The sequence below is a fragment of the Notamacropus eugenii genome, chromosome 6 (genome assembly GCF_028372415.1).
Source record: "Notamacropus eugenii isolate mMacEug1 chromosome 6, mMacEug1.pri_v2, whole genome shotgun sequence".
NCBI lineage: Eukaryota > Metazoa > Chordata > Mammalia > Diprotodontia > Macropodidae > Notamacropus > Notamacropus eugenii.
In genome coordinates, this window is record NC_092877.1 from 59162623 (window position 1) to 59180912 (window position 18290).

The following is an 18290-nucleotide window of genomic DNA, read 5'->3' on the forward strand; positions in this document are numbered from 1 at the left end:
CTCCCCACTCCAATCTAGCCTCCACAAAGCTGCTAATCTGTGATCTTCTTAAAGCACAGGTCTGACTAGGTCATTCCTCTTATCAACTTCAGTGTCCGATTTTTACCTCTAGTACCAAATGGAAACCCCTCTAGCACATTAAAGTCCTTCTGGACTGGCCCCAACCTGTCATTTCTGCCTTACTGTAGATTACACCCCTTCATGGACTCTATGATCTAGTTAAACTGGCCTTCCAATTACCTACTGCTATTCCTGTGCCTTTGCATGGGCTATTCCACATGTCTGCAAAGCAGTCCTCCTTATCTCTGCTTCCTCGATCTCCCCATCTCCTTCAAGACTCACCTTCTAAGGGGAATCCCCCGGTTACTAGTGACCTCCTGCTCCTCCCTCCCCCAGTCACCCTGTGTCTCTTTGGTATGTACCCACAAATTTATTTATTGTCTTCCCTGATAGACTCTAAATACTAGAAGGTAAGAGCTTTTTCACGTAATTTTTGTATCCCCAAGGCCTCATGCCATGGCTGCCACATGGGAGATGCCTGAAAAATTCTTGTTGGCTAAGATGAGTAAACCCAGTGGCCAAGAGAGGGAAAGCTACCTGCCCAAGGTCACACAAGTGATAAAGTGCACAAATGGGATTTGAACCCAAGTCCACTGACTCCAAATCCAGAGTTCTTCCCATGACACCATATAAGCAGGGCAGGTCTTATTTATTCCCATTTTATAAGCAAGGAAAATGAAGCTCCAAAAAGTGAAATGACTCCCCAAAGTAGAGATGGAACTCAAACCCTAGCCTTCTGGTTTTGCACCCCCTAACCCCAACTGCTCAACTGGATCCCCCTCCTTCCCCAGAAGCCTGTGTTCTTTTGAGCAGGACAGCTCCTGTAAGATACCTGGTGTGCCTGAATCTCTATCAGAGACACCAGCTTGGAGCTCTTCTTTTTTCTTCGCCTGGAACATGTCAAGGATGATGGAGGCCATTAGCTTCTCCACAGCAAACATTCCTTCCATTAAGTTGTTCACATACATATCTCTCACCTTGGGGGACTCTGTCCCTGTTATGCCATCATGGTGTTGAACCTTTAAAAAAGATGAGTTTAAGTAAATATATAAAAGATGAGTTTAAGTAAATACAGCAGTCGATTTTTGATGAGTTTAAGTAAATATATAAAAGATGAGTTTAAGTAAATACAGCAGTCGATTTTTCCTGAGCTAGCAAATATTAAATGCTGAGCATCTGAGTCTCACAATAACCTAAATAAAAAAGGTACTGCAAATACTATCAGCCTCTTTTATAGATGGGGAAACTGAAGAATAGCCTGAAAAGGGAAGCAGTCTGCCCAAGACTAGAAGTTGGTTCTTACCTGATGTTTTCCCCATCTGACTAGAAGTGTCTCAGGGGTGCTCAAAGTCACTGTCCTGTGCTTGATACAAAGTAGGTGCTTAGTAAATGTTTGATGGCTGACTCACTAGAGAAGCAATGAGGCTGGGTTTGTAGTCCCTATTAGAAATGGCTGGGCTGGCCTGGCTGGTCGCTAAGATCCCTCCAGCTCAAGTGTTTGAAGAATCTTTCTAGATTCTAGAGTATGTTATAAAGAGTATTATTATAGGAGAGACTCTGGAGTCTAAAGACCCTGCCAATTTCATGTTAACTATAAACTTTCAATATAATCCTAAGTAACCTCTAGACCAGCGTTCCCTGAACCTGAAGAATAATGTGGGCCTGCAATCTGCCTACTTTACTGCTGACTATTCTGTCCTTGGTAGATAAAAGCCATTGCAAGGGAGAAGGATTTAGGAAGAACAGGAGAGGATTTACAAGGGAAGAACAACATTCAGAGATAGAGTCAGTTTTTAAATTTTATAGGACTGTTTTTTAATCCAGAACATGCGCTATGGGGGACTTCCCAATAAGGAAAATCCCTTCACCAATACGGATTGGCAGCTGCTTTGTAACCTGAGGGTTGCTTGGGACACTGGGAGGTTTAGTGACTTACTCAGGGTCACCTGGACAATATGTGTGAGAGTCAACACTTAAATTCAGGCTGTTTTGACTCTAAGGTCAGCTCTCTAGACCATGACACCATGCTGCTTCTTGGGTTTATTGGTTTTCAGAAATAAGGAGAATTGGAAAAAAAAAGTTTCAAAGATCAATAAATATTTGGTGTGGACCGGTAGTTAGGAAATTCTTATCTATACCACCCCAAAGATAGGAAATTGTTCTAGACAGTGAGCACAACTGAGGCACCCTTGGATATTCACTCTGATTTATCTGCACAATATTATGCAGCTGTATCTTAGGGAGAAGGCATAGTGGAGCATGCTCATCACCCCTGCAGGCTGAGGCTGATGGATTGCTTGAGCTAGGAGTTCTGAGTTGAAAGATGATTAAGTATCCCTACTAAGTCCATTACAAATATGGTGATTCCTGGGATGGGGGAATCCATTAATTTAGTTTTGCAATATTTTGTTAACTGTATTTCAAAATAATTGGTTACTTTTGTAATTCTATTCATTTTATCTTATGCATTTTAAAATATTCTTCTAGGAATAGGTCCATAGACCTTACCAGATTTCTAAAAGTACTCATGACTTTAAAAAAGGGTTAAGAATCCTGATCCACCCTAAGACAATTTCAAGACTCATGATGGAAAATGCTATCCATATCCAGAGAAAGAACTATGGAGTCTGAATGCAGATTGAAGCATATTATTTTCATTTTCTTTTGTTGTATTTTTCCTTTCTCATGGTTATTCCCTTTTCTTCTGATTCTTCTTTCACAACATGACTAATGTAGAAATATGTTTAATATGATCATACATGTATAGCCTATATCAGACTGCATGTCAACTTAGGGAGCGGGGAAAACTTAGAACTCAAAATCTTATAAAAGTGAATGTTGGAAACTAAAAAAAAAAAAAAAAAAGAATCCTGATCTAGAGCCCTAATTATCCATACAAACATACAACAAAGGGATTGTGCAATAGCCACTTGACACTATATGAAACCATGGCAGTATTTGGAGTTGTGGTTTGGAAAGCAACTCTGCCTCAAAACCGTATGTCCAAATACCTGGAAGTGGAACAAATTAGCACATTATTGTTAATTAACCTAATGCTCAGCCCTAATTAAACATCTCAGAGGTGGAAGGGACCTCGAAAGATCATCCTGTCCATCCTGACACCCTGCCTTCAGGCAGAGAAAGAGCTATTATTTCCACTATACAGATAATATTTCCCCAAGCTGGCCACTAGATGAGAAATTATTTTAGCTACAGCAACTTATTAAACCCCCTATTACTAAGGTAGCAGATGGGCGTAGGAGGTGGCTTGATACTCACTAGCAGTGTCATAGGTTTGGGGTTGGGAAAATCTGGGTTCAAATTTTCTCTCTGATATATACTGGCTGTGTGACTGGGCAAGTCATTTAACCTCCATCAGTCTCACCATACATCAAATGTGAATAATAATTCTATCTGCCTCCTGCCTCAGAAGGCTGCTGGAAGGCAAAAATGAAAGACAGTATAGAAAGGTTTTGCAAACCTTGAAGTCCTAAAAACATATTAGTTATTATTACTAGGGGAAGGAAGACCCATACTTATGACATCCCAGATCCCTGAAAGGTGATGTAGGGAAAAGAGGGAAGGACGTAGTATCAGGGGACTCAAATTCAAAACCAGGTTTTGCCACTTACTATTTATGAGAACTTGGGCAGAAGACCCAGTCTTCCTGGTCCTTAATTTTCTCATCTCTAAAATCAGGGGTTTGGACTAGTGAACTAATCTATTCCAACTCTAAATTTGTGATCCTCTGAGCAGGTGTTCACCAAGGTACAGCAAGCGTCCTAAATATGCTCTGTGGACAAAAGATCTCCAACAGTCTACTCATGTACGAGCCTCTGCACTTAATGAGTCTGGTCTTCTGATGACAGATGTGCTATTCAACCCTGAGCTTGTACGCAAAGCTTCTCCACCATGGTGGGATCTGGCAGGGGCCTTCTGCTGGCAGTCTTTGAAGAAGCCAGGGTCACCTTGACACCAAGATAAGACACTAGAATGGGACTCGGGTGAAGACTGCTGTTACAATGATGCTTGTTAGTGGTGCTATAGATGCCAATCTCAGCTGAAGAAGGGAAAGCTATCAGCAGTCCTACCTTTAGCTGAAGAAGGAAGAAAGGATCCCTCTAGTGAATGTCATATTTATTTGAAGATGTCATTTTACCTCTGAAACAGCCCACCGAAGCTTCTGCAGCTGCTCCAAGGACTCAGGTTTAGACAGAGGACCCTGGGGGTTCTTCCGAACATACTGGGTGAACATGGACTCTCCAGCATAAAGATGGGAGCTCGCTCTCCGGGCGATCCCTTTCAGTGAGCTACGGGAAGTATAAAATCCAGTCCAGCTTTGAAATGGCCCTAAGAAAGAATATTAGAGAAACAGTCTAGTACTAAAGGCAAGGATGACCCTCTAACACTGCTAATGATACATGGCCCAGAGACCTGAGCACCCCAGTGTACCCAACAGAACCAGAATACACTATGAGGGCAGGCCTCGGCCCTGACTTCACAGCTTTATCATCACTTGATTCCCCATCCCAGGAATAAGCTCCAGAGAAGTCATGACCCTGGACCTAGATATACACCTGTGAATACCCACCCCTTCCCCCCAATGAGAGCCTGAGGCCCTCCCACACCACAGTGACAGCGTAAGGAAAAAGAAGCCAAGGTTAAACACCAACCCACACCTCCAAATCTTTATCTGTCCCTCCTCTGGCCTGTGATTAGATGCTCCTTCCACAGTACACTTTCTCATCCCCAAATAAAGACAGATCTTAGCATTTGTAACCTCACCTTGCCAGCAGTTGTTCTATCATGATACTCCCAAACATCCTAGTGGAAAGGCCAGGTTAATGCACTGCTTATGGTGTTGGGGGCCAGTGATGGAGGGAGCTGGTCCCCAAGGCTGCACAGGACATCCCCTAAGCTCACTTCCTTCTCCTGGCCCAGTGGTGCCCCAACCCCCCGGTACCTGACAGTGTATTAGCAGGGGTGTTCATCGGCACATATAATACAAACTTTCTAGGAGCAGTCACAGTTTGAGGAGGACAGAGATAAGCTAGAGCATTAAGAAGAGAACAAGCAGGATGGAAGACAGCATCCAAAGAACTGGGAGTGATTAGCCTAGAGAAGACCATCTTCAAGCACCCAGGGTTGTCACAGACAGAAAGGACAGAAGCAGGAGGAATGGGTGTGTGCTGTGAAGAGGCAAAGTTAGGCCCAAGGTCAGGAAGCCTCCCAACAGCTAACTGAGTTCTCTGGAACGGACTTCTTCTTCAAGGTCGGGGAGCTCCCCTTCCCTGGAGGTCTTCCAGCAGAGGCTGGAGGACACCTGCCAGGCATGGCACAGTATGGATTCCTCCATAAGGAGGGCTGGACAAAATGGCCAACAAGGCCCCTTCTAACTCTCCATTTTCAGAAGTAGCACGCAGTCCTGGACAGAGCACAACTTATAGTCTGTACCACCTGTGTTCAGCTGTGGAACTCTGGGAAAGTCACTTCACCTCTCTGGTCCTCAGATTCTTCATCTGTAACATAAAGGGACTTTGGGGTTTCCTTTCTGCTCCAAGTCTAGGATTCTGTAAGTCTACTGCAGCCCACAGGGCTAGCTTATGTTTTTTTTATAACACTTTAATGCTTCCTAGGACAGCTAGATGGTACAGCGCATAGAGTGCAGGGCCTGGAGTTAAGAAGACTCATCTTTCCAAGTTCAAACCCAGCCTCAGACACTTCCTAGCTGTGTGACTGGGCAGGTTACTTAATCCTGTTTGCTTCAGTTTCCTTATCTGTAAAATGAGCTGGAAAAGGAAATGGCAAATCACTTCAGTATCTTTGCCAAGAAAATCCCAAAGAGAGTCACGAAGAGTTGGACACAACTGAAAAATAACTCAGCAACGCAATAACCCAGAAGGGTAGGCAATGTATGTACTTTTATGTCAATTTTACAGATGAGAAAACTAAGGCTCAGTGAGCTTCTCCTGGTAACATAGCTAGAAAATGTCAGGAAGTTTTAATCTAGACTCAGAGACTTCCTAGCTGTGTGACCCTGGGGCAAGTCAACTCCTAGGTTTCCCAGACAAAGCTGGAAAATGGGGAAAATAATGGCATATACTTCTGAGGGTTGTTGTGAGGATCAAATGAGGTAATCCATGTAAAGTGCTCTGCAAATCCTAAGGCACTACTGAAATATCAGATACAATTATTACTCATTATTATAAGGACTCAACTTGATGTTCATTTTTTGTCCTGAAGATTCTTAATAATTCTTAACCTAAGTTGTAACCCAAGAGTGATGTTACAGAAGGGAAAAAGGAGGGAAGGGAACAGAATAAGAATTTCAGTAGTGTTTGGGACTGTGTGCCAGGAGTGTGCTAAATACTTTTATAATTGTCATCTCCTTTGAATTTTCACAAAATCCTGGGAGGTAGGTGCTATCTATTATTATCCCCATTTTATAGCTGAGGGCACTAAGGCAGATAGCAGTTAAGTGAATTGCATTCTTCTGGAGCATTGTTCTGGGGGTCAGGAACACCGACGTCTCAGCACCAACTTTGTTATAACCAATTGGGGCCTCATTTTCCTCTTCTGTAAAGTAAAGGGGGTTTGACGAAGCAGCATGCTTGTTTTGGCTCTCTGAATAAATGAAATCAATAAATATTTATTGGATACTCACTATGCATGATTTATTAAGGCATAAAAAGACCATGGTCTCCATTCTTAAAAAGCTTAAACTAGGAGGGGAAGTGAAAGAAGCACAACCGGCAGTAACAATGACGCTAACAACAAGGCAGAGAACAGCCGACATTTACGCAGAGCTTCCAGATTTGTAAAGTGGTTTATGAACATCATTTTGTTTGGCCTGCACACGAAATATGATTTCTACTTTAGAAAAGGGCACAAACAGTGAAGTCATCTTCCACGAGAGGCAATCATGGAGGGCTTCCAACAACAGGTAGCATGTGGGCCAGGTTTTAACAGATGGCAAAGATGTCAAGAGGCAGGCGGGCAAGGGAAGGCATTCCCAGAAAAGGGAGCAGCCTGAACCAAGCTGATTCCAGAAAAAGGCAAAAGGCTGTGGAGGTTTGGCAAGGGATATCATCAAGCTCAGTTCATGCGTTGGTTGGTCTTACTTATTTACTTCGAAAAAACTTATAAGGGATGGCTTGTTGGAAAGAGGCATTTATTTGTAAATGAAAGAGATTTAAAAACAAAAGATATCAAGAAAATTTTTAAGAAATTAACCTCAGTTATTTATGAGTTTCCCTCATAAGGCACTAAAATCTGCAGGTGGGGTATCCAGAAACAATTGAGTAATACGCAAGCATGAACCCTACAATGTGTCAGTCACTGTGCTAGTTACTGGGGATACAAAGGCAAACGTGGCATAGTTCCTGCCTCAGGGAGAAGCCGCCATGTTCATGTTAAAGACTATACAAGCCACATACAAAGTAAATACACCAGGCAACTTGAGACGAGAAGGGTCCAGGAAGGTCTCTTGCAGAAGGGGACACTTAAACTGAGTCTCCCTCCAAAAAAAGGAAAACTTACACGGAATTTCTCTTTTTGTTCATTTATGCAGCAACACAATGTGACCCCAAGAACATGAGACTAAGGAAAAAGAGAGCTCCGTTACTACTTGAGCTCTATAACCTGTGCCAAGTCATTTCCCTTTTCTGTCCTTAGTTTTCCTCTCTGTAGAATGGGGAGGGGGCAGGGATTGAAAGTCTGGGAAGGATATGACTCCACAGAAGGGCACCTGAGAAGGTAAAAGGTCTTGAGCTCATGATGACTAAGGACAAGGCTCAAGGATGTAGGATATTTAGCTTGGAGAAGATAAGATTTAGTGGGGACATGATAAACGTCCTCAAGGTCACAAAAGACTGTCAAGTGAAGGAGGGGACTGATCCCTGAGGAACAATAAGTAAAAACTGCTGAAAGGCAAATTTAGGCTTGATCTAGGGGAAAACATTTTAACAATGAAAGCTGTCCTTGGGATGCAGGAGTTCCTCCATAATCAGAGGCCTTCAAGCAAAGGCTGGATGATTGTTTGTCAGATAGAATGCAGAACAGATTCTTGTGTAGACACATGGGTGACCCCTTTAGGCCTCTACAATTCAGATTATATAATTCTAACTGCATGATCCCCAAGGTCCTTCTCTGCCCTGGTGATTATAGTCTGTTCCAAGGTTTCTGTTGGAACTTTTTGAATGTTCTCTGAGAGAAAAAAAATCAGAATTTAATCCTAGATCTGAATTTTTTGTCTTTATTATAAATGTCTTAAGGGAAGTATCTTGAGGGTGGGGTGCTATTGTTTTTTACCTTGTATCCCCAGGGTCCTGCACACAGTAGGCAATTAATGAAGGCTTACTTAATTGCACTTTTTTGAAACCTGAAAACCATGAGGCCTCTGGTAAAGCCTGAGTAGTCTGAATGGAAGTCATTGGTAAGACACACACACACACACACACACACACACACAAAAAAAAAAACAAAACTCCAAGTATTTCTAGGGTAACCCAAGGTGAGGGGGAAAGTAGGCAATGTAAAAGTACCTGTTGAATATGGAAGAAAGTCCTGCTGGTTCCGTATGCTCCAGGTGACATCTCGATCATAAACAGCATGGAAGTAATCACCCACGGTAGCATATTCCACAGTGACCCCAAACTCCTCAGAGTGGTTATTAATATAGGCCAGCAATGGATCCATGTTGGCGAACTGGACAGATGAATTAAAGAACTGCTTATCACAACCCTGCAATTCACAAACAAAAGAATAACATGGTACCAGGAGCAAAGAGAGCTCCAGCCTGTACTGGGGTGGGGGGTAACACAATTACCTCTCCATCTTATCTGTCCACTGGTACCTCCCCCTAAGGGTTGGGAAGATCTAGGAAAGGTCTGTTTGTGATCACATCATTATCTCTACAGGTAAGGGTGAGTCCCTCAAATGTACCACAAGGTGGTCATGATCTTGGTCTAAATTGGAAGCACTATAGGCATGCAAATGTAGTAGAAAGGCCCAGGTCTGGGAGATGAGCCAGATGTTCTGGGCCCTAGTCCTTCCTTAGCTATTCCTAGTCCTGTGACCTTAGGTCTTCACCTCTCTGGGTTTCAACTTCCACTTCTATAAAATGAGAGGGTTAAATAAAATAATTTCTAAGGTCTGTTCCAGCTCTAACACCGTGTGTTTCCTGGTCTAGAGTTCATCCCAGCTCCAATAATCTGTGAATTAGTGAAACCAAACCAGGGGTAGACATAACTTGACCAAGAATAAGAATAAGAAATGACATGGGATTAGGTCTCCATGTTTTTAGCCTTTTATTAACTTATTAATTAATTCTTTCAACAACCATTTATTAAGCATGTACAATGTATAAATCACTGTACTAGGTAATGGAGGGACAAAGACAAAAGAAAACAGTCCCATTAACTGTTCCTTGAAGGAAAGGATTGTTGTGTGGGGCAGTGGTGAACACTGAGTGCTGGACTAGGCAGTTAGGAAGACCTAGGTTCAAATCCTGCCTTCAACAATTATTAGTTGTATGACCATGGATAAATCACTTAACCTCCATGAGCTTCAGTTTTCTCACCTGTAAAATGGGGATATTACCCATAGCACCTACCTCCTAGCGTATGTGTGTGCATAACTTTGTACATATTACAGGACCACATAAATGTCAGTCATTATTATAAATGCTTCTGGCTTGTCCTGAAATACAACATATACACAGACCTGTAAGTAAACTTAAGATAATCTGGGGAAGGAGAAAGCCCTGACCTTGATGGAGAAAGAGATAAGAATCAGAAAAGACTTTCTTCTCCTGTAAGAGGCAGCACTCATGCTGAACTCATGAAGGAGGCTAAAAACTCTAAGAGATGGTGATGAGGTAGCACATGCCACACATGGTAGAAGGACAAGAGATAATGGAAGGTCATTTTGGCTAGAATGTACAGTATACAAAAACATGGGGCGATCTGTTTGGCTTGTGTGGAGCCCAGTGTCCAGAGGTGACTCTAAGACACCATGCTTAGGACTGGGTGGCCGCACAGCCTTCCCACAGATAAGGCAGGTACCAACAATCACAGCTGGTCATCATTTCCCACAAGCCCATGGTGCAGCATGAATGATATTGCTGATGACATTAAGGAAGTGATGCAAAAAAGGGGGAAGATCTCTGGATGCAGGGAGTCTGACAACCTGGATTCTAATCCCAGCTCTGCTCCTAATTAGCTGGGCACCCCAGGGTAGATGCTTCCCCTCCTCTGAACCTCAATGTCCTTCAAGGCAAAATGAGGACAATAACATCTGCTTTACCTACTTTACAAGGCTGTTGTGAGTCCTCAATGAGATCATGTATGTGAAAGGCTTTGTAACCTGCAAAGTACAATCTTCTAAGTGTGAAGTGTTATCATTAATGCCATTTTAAATGATGGAAGTGACAGAGCAAGCACGTTGCTTACTATCACTGAAAATAAATGGCTGGAATGGACCCTTTAGTGCTACTGAGAGTGCTTGTTATAAAGCATTCAGCTAACATATTCGTGTAAGGGATATTTTTCTCCTTTCCCTTAACTCATTTTGGATAACAGATTATCAGAGAGAAAGGAACTTTAAAACACAAAATGTAGAATTTTAGAGCTGAAGGGGAGCTAAGAATATAGAAACCAGAACATTAGAGTTGGAGGTGACCTTAGAACATAAAACACAAAACGTCAGAGCTAGAAGGGACTTCAGAACATAAAACGCAGAGTGGTAAAACTGGAGGGGGGCCTTAGAGCATTAGAACCAGCAAGGACCTTAGAACACAGAATGTTAGCACAGGAGGGAGCCTTTGAACATGAGCATTAGATCTGGAAGAGGTCTCAGAATACAGAATGTTAGAGCTGGAAGGTACCATGAGGATCATTATTTAATCCAAAATTCCATGGAAATTGTACCATCTCTAGGTTGAAGGGTCACCTTCAGATACATCATACCAGCTTCAGTAAACCTATAAGAGGCCAAAAGAGCCTGGTCTAGGAGATCTGGGTTCTAGCCCAAGCCTTGCAGCTCGTGAGCTAAGCAATTCTAGATGAGTCATTTGTTTCATCTACTTCCTCTCATCTGTGAATTGCACATGATACCATCTGCCCCACGACCCCCCCTCCAAGCCCCTAGGCTGTTATAAGCAAAGTTGTAAACAAAATTGCATTTAAAAAAGTAAAAAACTCCTGGCACCTGCCAGGTATTATTTTTCCAAATGGATGGGCACCCACCAAACCGTAACTACTAAGGAGATGATTCCAATGTTCTTTCAAGAGGAATAAGGAAGTTACCAGTGGTTGGTCAGATCACTGAGAATATAGCCCTTAATGAGCTTCCTGGTTAATGAATTCCTAAGATCCCCAAAGACAAGTGCCTACCCAGCTCCCTGCACCCAGCAATGAAGTAATGTTTCCCCTTCTTGAAGCTAAAGCGCATCCTCCTCAGGTGCTTCCTATGCAGTGTGTCTGCCAGGATGGAAAAAGCACTAGGATACCTGCATGTGAATTCTAGCTCTGTGACCTCAGTCATTTTATCTTTCTGGGCCCAAGATCCCTCATCAATGAAGTGGGAAATCATAATCCTCACAATCCCAAAGTCACAGAGCTTTTGTGAGGCAAGTGCTTTGTAAAACTTTAAAGTAGTTTTTTAAAAAAGTGAATAGGGAGTTTATTAGGATAATATAAGATAATATATGTTAAGAACTGTGTAACCATAAAGTGCAAAACAAACATGTTATTGCTATTTCAACAATATTAATACCTTCACCATCAAATACAAAATCCTCTGTTTTGGTGTTCAAAGACCTGCCCAACCACAGCAGCCTTCCTGCCATTCTTACCCTTGACATCCTATCTCCCATCTCTGCACCTTTGCACAGGAAGTTCTGCATGCCACTCCCACCTCTCATAATCCCCAGATTTCTTCAAAGCTCAACTCAAACACCAAATCCTGCATAAGGCCTTTCTGGATTCCTCCCAGCTCCCATTATCTCTTCGCCCCACCCCACCTTGTATTTATTTTGTACACATTTATATCTTACGTAGGTGTCTCTCCCCAACAGAATGGAACCTTCCTGAGGGCAGGGGCTGCTTTATTTTTGTCTTTGTATCGCCAGAGGCTAGTAAAGCAAATGGAACATAGTAGGCACTCCATAAGTGTTTGATTAATGAAGGAAAGGGAAGACAAGGAAGGGGAGGAGGGAGAAAAGGAGGGAGGGAAAGGAGGAGTGAAGAAGGAAAGAAAGGAGAAAGGAGAAAGGAAGGAAGGAAGGGAAGGAGGGAAGGAGGAAGTGAGAAAGGAAGAAGGAAGGAAAGGAAGAGGGAAGGGAAGGGAAAGGAAAGGAGAGGAGGTTAGGAAGTAAGGATAACTTAATCTTACTTGATTCTTACAGCAATCCTACAAAGCAGGCAGTACAAATGTAGTTACTCCATCTGACAGATGAGGAAACTGAGAGATCAAGTAACTGACCCAAAATCAAACAGCTAATAAAGGTCTGAAGACAGGTAGATCTTTCTGTTCTAAGCCCAGAGTTGTTTTCTACCACATCATGTTGCCTCTGTGGTTACAAATGTGAGAATTAGGTTCCCAAGTTTGAAACGCTAACCCCCTTACCCATGGCCAAAGCACATCCTGAGTCCTGAACCAGGCTGCCCTCTCCTTAATGTTGGCCACCATGGTCTGTGCATAGAGGCTGAGGCTGGCATCTGTCACTGGCACGCTCATGTTGGGGTATACACCATCTCCTGGAGGGTTGGGGAAAAGTGCTACTCCATTCCAATAAAAGCCGGACCTGAGGAGGAAACACAGTTGTGGTTATTTAATCCTAAGAAAAACAATTCTCGTGGCAAAGACTCTTCCTTCACAAGGGACCTCAGAGGAAGGGAGGGTAGGTATTATTATTCCAATTGTACAGATAAGCAAAGGGAGGCCCGGAGAAGGTAAGTCACTGCCCAGTAGGAGCTGCCACTTAAAGCTGGGTCTTCTGACTCAGTGTTCTTTCTTTCCACTTGGCCATACTGCCTCTCAGTAATAAGATCTTCCCTTTATTCCAGTGCTTAGTACAGCACCCACACAGCACGTAATAATAATAAGCTCACATTTATTTAGCACATGCTCTCTGCCGACTGTGCTGAGCACTTCACAAACATTGTCTCATTAGATCCTCACTACATCCCTGGGAGGTAGGGGTATTATTATCCCCATTTTACTGACGAGGAAACTAAGGCACATGACTTGCCTGGGGTCATCCAGCTGGAAGTGTCTAAGGCTGGATTTGAACCCAGGTCTTTCAGATTCCAGGCCCAGTGTTCTATCCACTGAGCTACAGCACTACATGCAGCAGGAGTGATCTAAGGTGCTATGCACATGGTGAGCAGTCAATAAATGTTTTTTGACTGACTAATGACTGACAGTGACTTATGAAGTCCGTAAAGTTCTTCACAAGCACATTCTAACTGATCCCTAAAAAAACCAGGGGAGGTAGATGTGCTTATCCACATTTGAGGTAAAAGAGGCTTCAAGAGGTGAGATGCCTTGCCCAGGGTCACCTGGTTCTTTTTGATCCCCTAAGCCTAGCATGGTGCCTGGTATTTAAATGATCCTTAACAAAGGCTATCAGAGTGAAGTAAGGCAGGTGGGATTTGAAGGGTGGAGTCCCAGAAGCCCTAAGCACCGGGCTATATGGCCTCTCTCCACATTCTAGCCCAAGGACTGGGAGTGACCACTGAGACTCCGGTACTCTGGCTGCTCTAAGAGCCAGGTTGGCCAAAGAGCATGCTATCAGAGTACACTGACTGAGAACTTGCAGTATGAGGGATGCAAAGAAAATGAAGGTGTCCCTGCTTCCACCAAGAGTTCTGGGGAAACAGCACTAGATTTCTTGTCTGAAAATCTGGGTTTAAATCCCAGATCTGCCATTTTCTAGCTGTGCAAACTTGAGTAAGTCATTTGAGCTCTCTGGGCATCGGCTTATTCATCTATAAAATGCGAGAATAACGTTTGCTCCACCACCCCAAAGGGGTACTATGATGAAAACACTTTATAAATGGTACAAATGTGAGCTGTTATGTTAATTATTATTACTATAAAAGAGTTTAATAACAATACAAGGTAATCTATAAAGAACCAACTTAGTGCAGTGAAAGAGTGTTGGCTGTGGAGTCCAATGACTTGGGTTTGAAGCCTAGATCTACCACTTGCTACAGTGATCACCCTAAGGACTCAGGGTATTTCTCTGAGGTTTGAGTGATACCATCAAAGAGATGGCATTTGAGCTGTACTCTGAAGGATAAGTAAGCTTGGAGAGCATCAGTGAAACAGCCTGAATGAAGAGACAGACTGTGTACGGTATACTGGTAGGGGTTGGGGCCAGGAGGATGGTAAGTAGACCAGAGTAGAGGAAAGGGTGTGGTAACAATAATGATGAGGATAATGATGATAAGGATGGATTCCTATATGCTACTTTAAGGTTTGCAAAGTGTTTTCCATTTACACTAGGAATGAAATAAATAAATAAGACACTAGGAATGAAAGAGAAGCAGGGACCTGATTGTAGAGGCTTCTGACTGCCAGGCTGAGTCTGAACTTACCTTGGCTCTAAAAGGGAGCCACTGACTGTTCACATACTTAGCTCACTAGTCCCAAGAACCTTTTTTATTTTTTAAGTTTTTATTGATATTTTCTGTTTCTTACATCACCACAACTATCCCTTGTATCCCCCTCACTCCCTCTGCCAGAGAGGGTCACCTCATTTGGCAAATAGAATTTTTTAGAACAGGAAAAAAAAATCAGCATAACTGATCAATAGATTGAAAAAGTTAAAAAATATGTGTAATGTGTAACAGCTGTGGGCCACCTACCTCCAGGGAGGGGTAGGTTGGGGATTGCCTTCTCATACCCCTTCATTCATGTCCTGTTCAATCTTTGTAACTGTTTAATTTACTATGGACTTTTTGGGCATATCACTGTTTTTTCCATTTATGTCTGAAGGAGGGGGAGGAAGAAGAAGAGGAGGGAAAGAGATGTAGGCTCTTACTTCTCCCAGAAGAAGTCCCAGGTTCTAGTCTCAGCTCTGACACTGACTAGCTGAACGCCCTTGGGTTACTGCCTTGACATTCAATATCCCAGTCTGTCAAATGTGGAGAATGTAACTTGAACTCAGATTTTACCCCCGCAGCCTGTGCTGCTACTGGCCCTGCATTGGTATGAAGGTAGCCCAAGTCACTGCTGAGGCTCAAATGAGACATAATGAATAGGAAAATATTTTGAGAAGCATTAAGCATTTCATCAACGTAAGTGTTATTATTTTAAAAATCAGGGTATGGAAATAGAGACTCATGATCCTATCAGACCTTAAGCACAGCAACAGTACTGGAATGCCCAGGATGATTTTCCCAGGATGCTTCTATAGGACATTAAGCTGGTCCATTAGTTTTTAATCAAGGGGAATGGTAGTCACTATTGAGACTGCTATTTCTCTTCAAATGATCAAGTTTCATTTACTGGCTTTCTGCCATCTTTTTAGACACACAAAGGAGCCAGAACAGGCCAGAAGAAAAGGCAATGGACTGGGAATCAGGAAGAGTGGGTTTCTTGTCCTAAATCACTATTTCCGAGAGTGGTTGGACTGCCTGACCTCTAAGGTCACTCTCCATTCTAAGATTTACAACAAACTTTCTGTATGCCTGTGGGCAAGTCCCTTTTCCCTTCTGAGCCTTAGTTATTTTTCCAATTATAAAATGAGAGGGCTGGACTCTGTTAGTTCTCAGCTACTAGCTCTGAGAATCTTCTAGAACAGGAGTCCATAAACTTGGATTTTAAAATAATTTGATATTTTAGAATATCAGAATTTCAATGTAACTGGTTTCCTTTGTAATGCTATGTATTTTTTACTGCACATTTAAAAACACTACTCTGAAAAGGGTTGCATAGATTTCACTAGACTGCCAAAGGGCCTATGCTTAGTGCTTTACAAACATTAACCCACTTGATCAGGAAACAGATTAATAACCTGTGTTCCAGAAAGAAGATACACCTGGGGTCAGAAACAGTGGGTTTAGGTCTGGCTCTGACATGCACTAGCAATGTGTCCATGAAAAAGGCACTTCCTTAATCTCTCCCAAAAAATAAGGGGTTAGAAAGAAGGTCACCTCCAGCTCTGTGATTCTACTCCCTGGTACTAATTCTTAAAGAAAACAGCTTTGGTTCTGGGGTCAGACTACCTGAGGCAGAGTTCTGATTCTGACACTTACAGTGTGACCTTAAGTAGATCATTCTACCTCTAAAGGCTTTTTAGTATTTTTATCTAGGCTGTGAAGCAGATAGACCGCTAGACCTGGAGTCAGGAGACCCGAATTCAAATTTAGCTTCAGATACTCACTACCTATGTAACTGTGAGAAAGTCACTTAATCACTATCTACCTCAGTTTTGTTCTTTGTAAAATGAGGATTATAATAGCACCTACCTCCCAGGGTTATTGTGAGGATCAAATGAGATATTTGTAAAGTGACTTGTAAACCTTAAAGCACTACAGAAATATTATTTACCATCATCATTATTTTTACTAGAAAATCTCTGAGATCCTTTTAAGCAATAAATTCTAAGACTGATGGCACTTCTTGCTGGGCCTCAGAGCCCTCCACTATAAAATTAGGAAGCTGGACTAGATGGTCTCTGAGTTCTAAATCTGATGTTTCCAAGATCGCCTACTGTAATAGGGCCTGGCTAGACTCCATTCAAAGCCAAATAAAGCCATCAGTAAAATAAAGCAAAGATTCTGCTCATATTTCATCAATGAAAGCAAAGTATCATTTGGGACCAGGACTCAGCTGAGAGCAAAGCTATATTTCTGGCCAAACTTAATCCATTCTACTTAACAAAGCCTCCAAACTTACTGCCTGAGGTGCTGAACAGAAAGAACAAATAACCTTCATTTATGAGAGAGCTGCTTTACCTCCCGCTAAAGTGCTGCAGAATTACAGCAGAGAGCAGGCCACAGGGGGGTGTAGAATTAAAAAAGGAGTAAATTGCTGATTGTTAAATAGGGAAAAGTGGGGAGAAAACTCCCTTTCATAGAAAGTAGCAGCATTTCCTCTCAGCTCAGGGAGGATTAAGAGTGGCCTGTAGCCACTGGGCTTTCTTCCATAGGAAAGCTGTGATATATATGTGTATATATACATACATACATGTACACACAAACATATATGTGTGTATATATACATGCACAGATACACAGAACTGGCATTGGAGAGAGCAGAGCCTAGTCTTCTGCCTCCAAAGAGGACCCCTTTTGGACTGGGCAATATGAATAATCCGGGAGAGAACACCTGAGCCTCTAGTGCTGATAACAGCTATTCCCGCACACTTTTTCAGTGCTGTAACACAAATATGGGTAGCTTGTTGGAAAAGAATAAAAACAGAGTAGGCTGGGGCTGGAGTTAGAAGATGTGCTTCTGCCACTCACTAGCTACATGCACACAGACAAGTCAATTATCATTTGACCCTCAGTTTCCTCAGTAAAACAGGACTAACAACATTTTAATCTACTTCCCTCACTGGGGTGTTAGGAGGAGGGCATTTTGTCAATTTTAAAGAGCTCTGTGAGAGAAGAAACATGGTGGAGTGGATGAAGTCAGCCTTGGACCCAGGAAACCTGGGTTTCAGTCCTGCCTCTGATACCTACTGACAATACGTCCCTGGGCAAGTCACTTAACCTCTTGAAACTCCAAGTGCTCTGGGCAACTCTCTAATACCAAAGGTTGCTGACCTTCACTGGTAGAGAGAGTTTCCTCACTGGGGAGTTAACCAATGAAATTCCAAACCCAGGCCCTCTCCCTGAGACACACTACATATCTCCTGTCCCTTTCCATCACCCCATCAGAGCACCAGGGACAAACCAGGGAAAGCCTGCAGGAATCTGACACAGGGATTTTCTGCCTACAGTCCTTGGACATGGGTAATGCAGGGCTGCCTCTGCTTACATGGATTGTCTCCTCTGACAGAGTGGGTATGCCTTAAGAGCAGGGGCTATTTCCTCAGCTTCTAACACCACGTCTGGCACATAGTCAATGCTTGACTTATTGAAGAGAGGGAATAAATGTTTATTTATTGAAAACAAAAAGTCAGCTGAAATTAAATTTCCAGGGAAGTGGAGCAGACAGTGAGAGGCAGCAGAACAAAGGCTAATGTTGGAGTCAGAGGGCCCACGTTCAAACCC

The 18290-nt window shown here is 42.7% G+C and overlaps 1 protein-coding gene across 2 annotated transcripts in view; it reads right to left on the reverse strand.

Moving 5' to 3' along the window:
• MAN2B2 (mannosidase alpha class 2B member 2) overlaps positions 1-18290 on the reverse strand; it is a 79634-nt gene that overhangs the window by 31087 nt on the left and 30257 nt on the right. Inside the window, exons 6-10 of one of the 2 annotated variants that reach the window (XM_072620178.1) lie at positions 12688-12865; positions 8604-8802; positions 4220-4410; positions 1038-1079; positions 893-950 (exon numbers count right to left, since the gene is read on the reverse strand). In XM_072620178.1, the coding sequence (XP_072476279.1) occupies positions 893-950; positions 1038-1079; positions 4220-4410; positions 8604-8802; positions 12688-12865 (668 nt within the window). Of the gene's footprint in view, positions 1-892; positions 1080-4219; positions 4411-8603; positions 8803-12687; positions 12866-18290 lie in introns of both variants that reach the window. The other variant, XM_072620177.1, reaches the window with a different exon arrangement.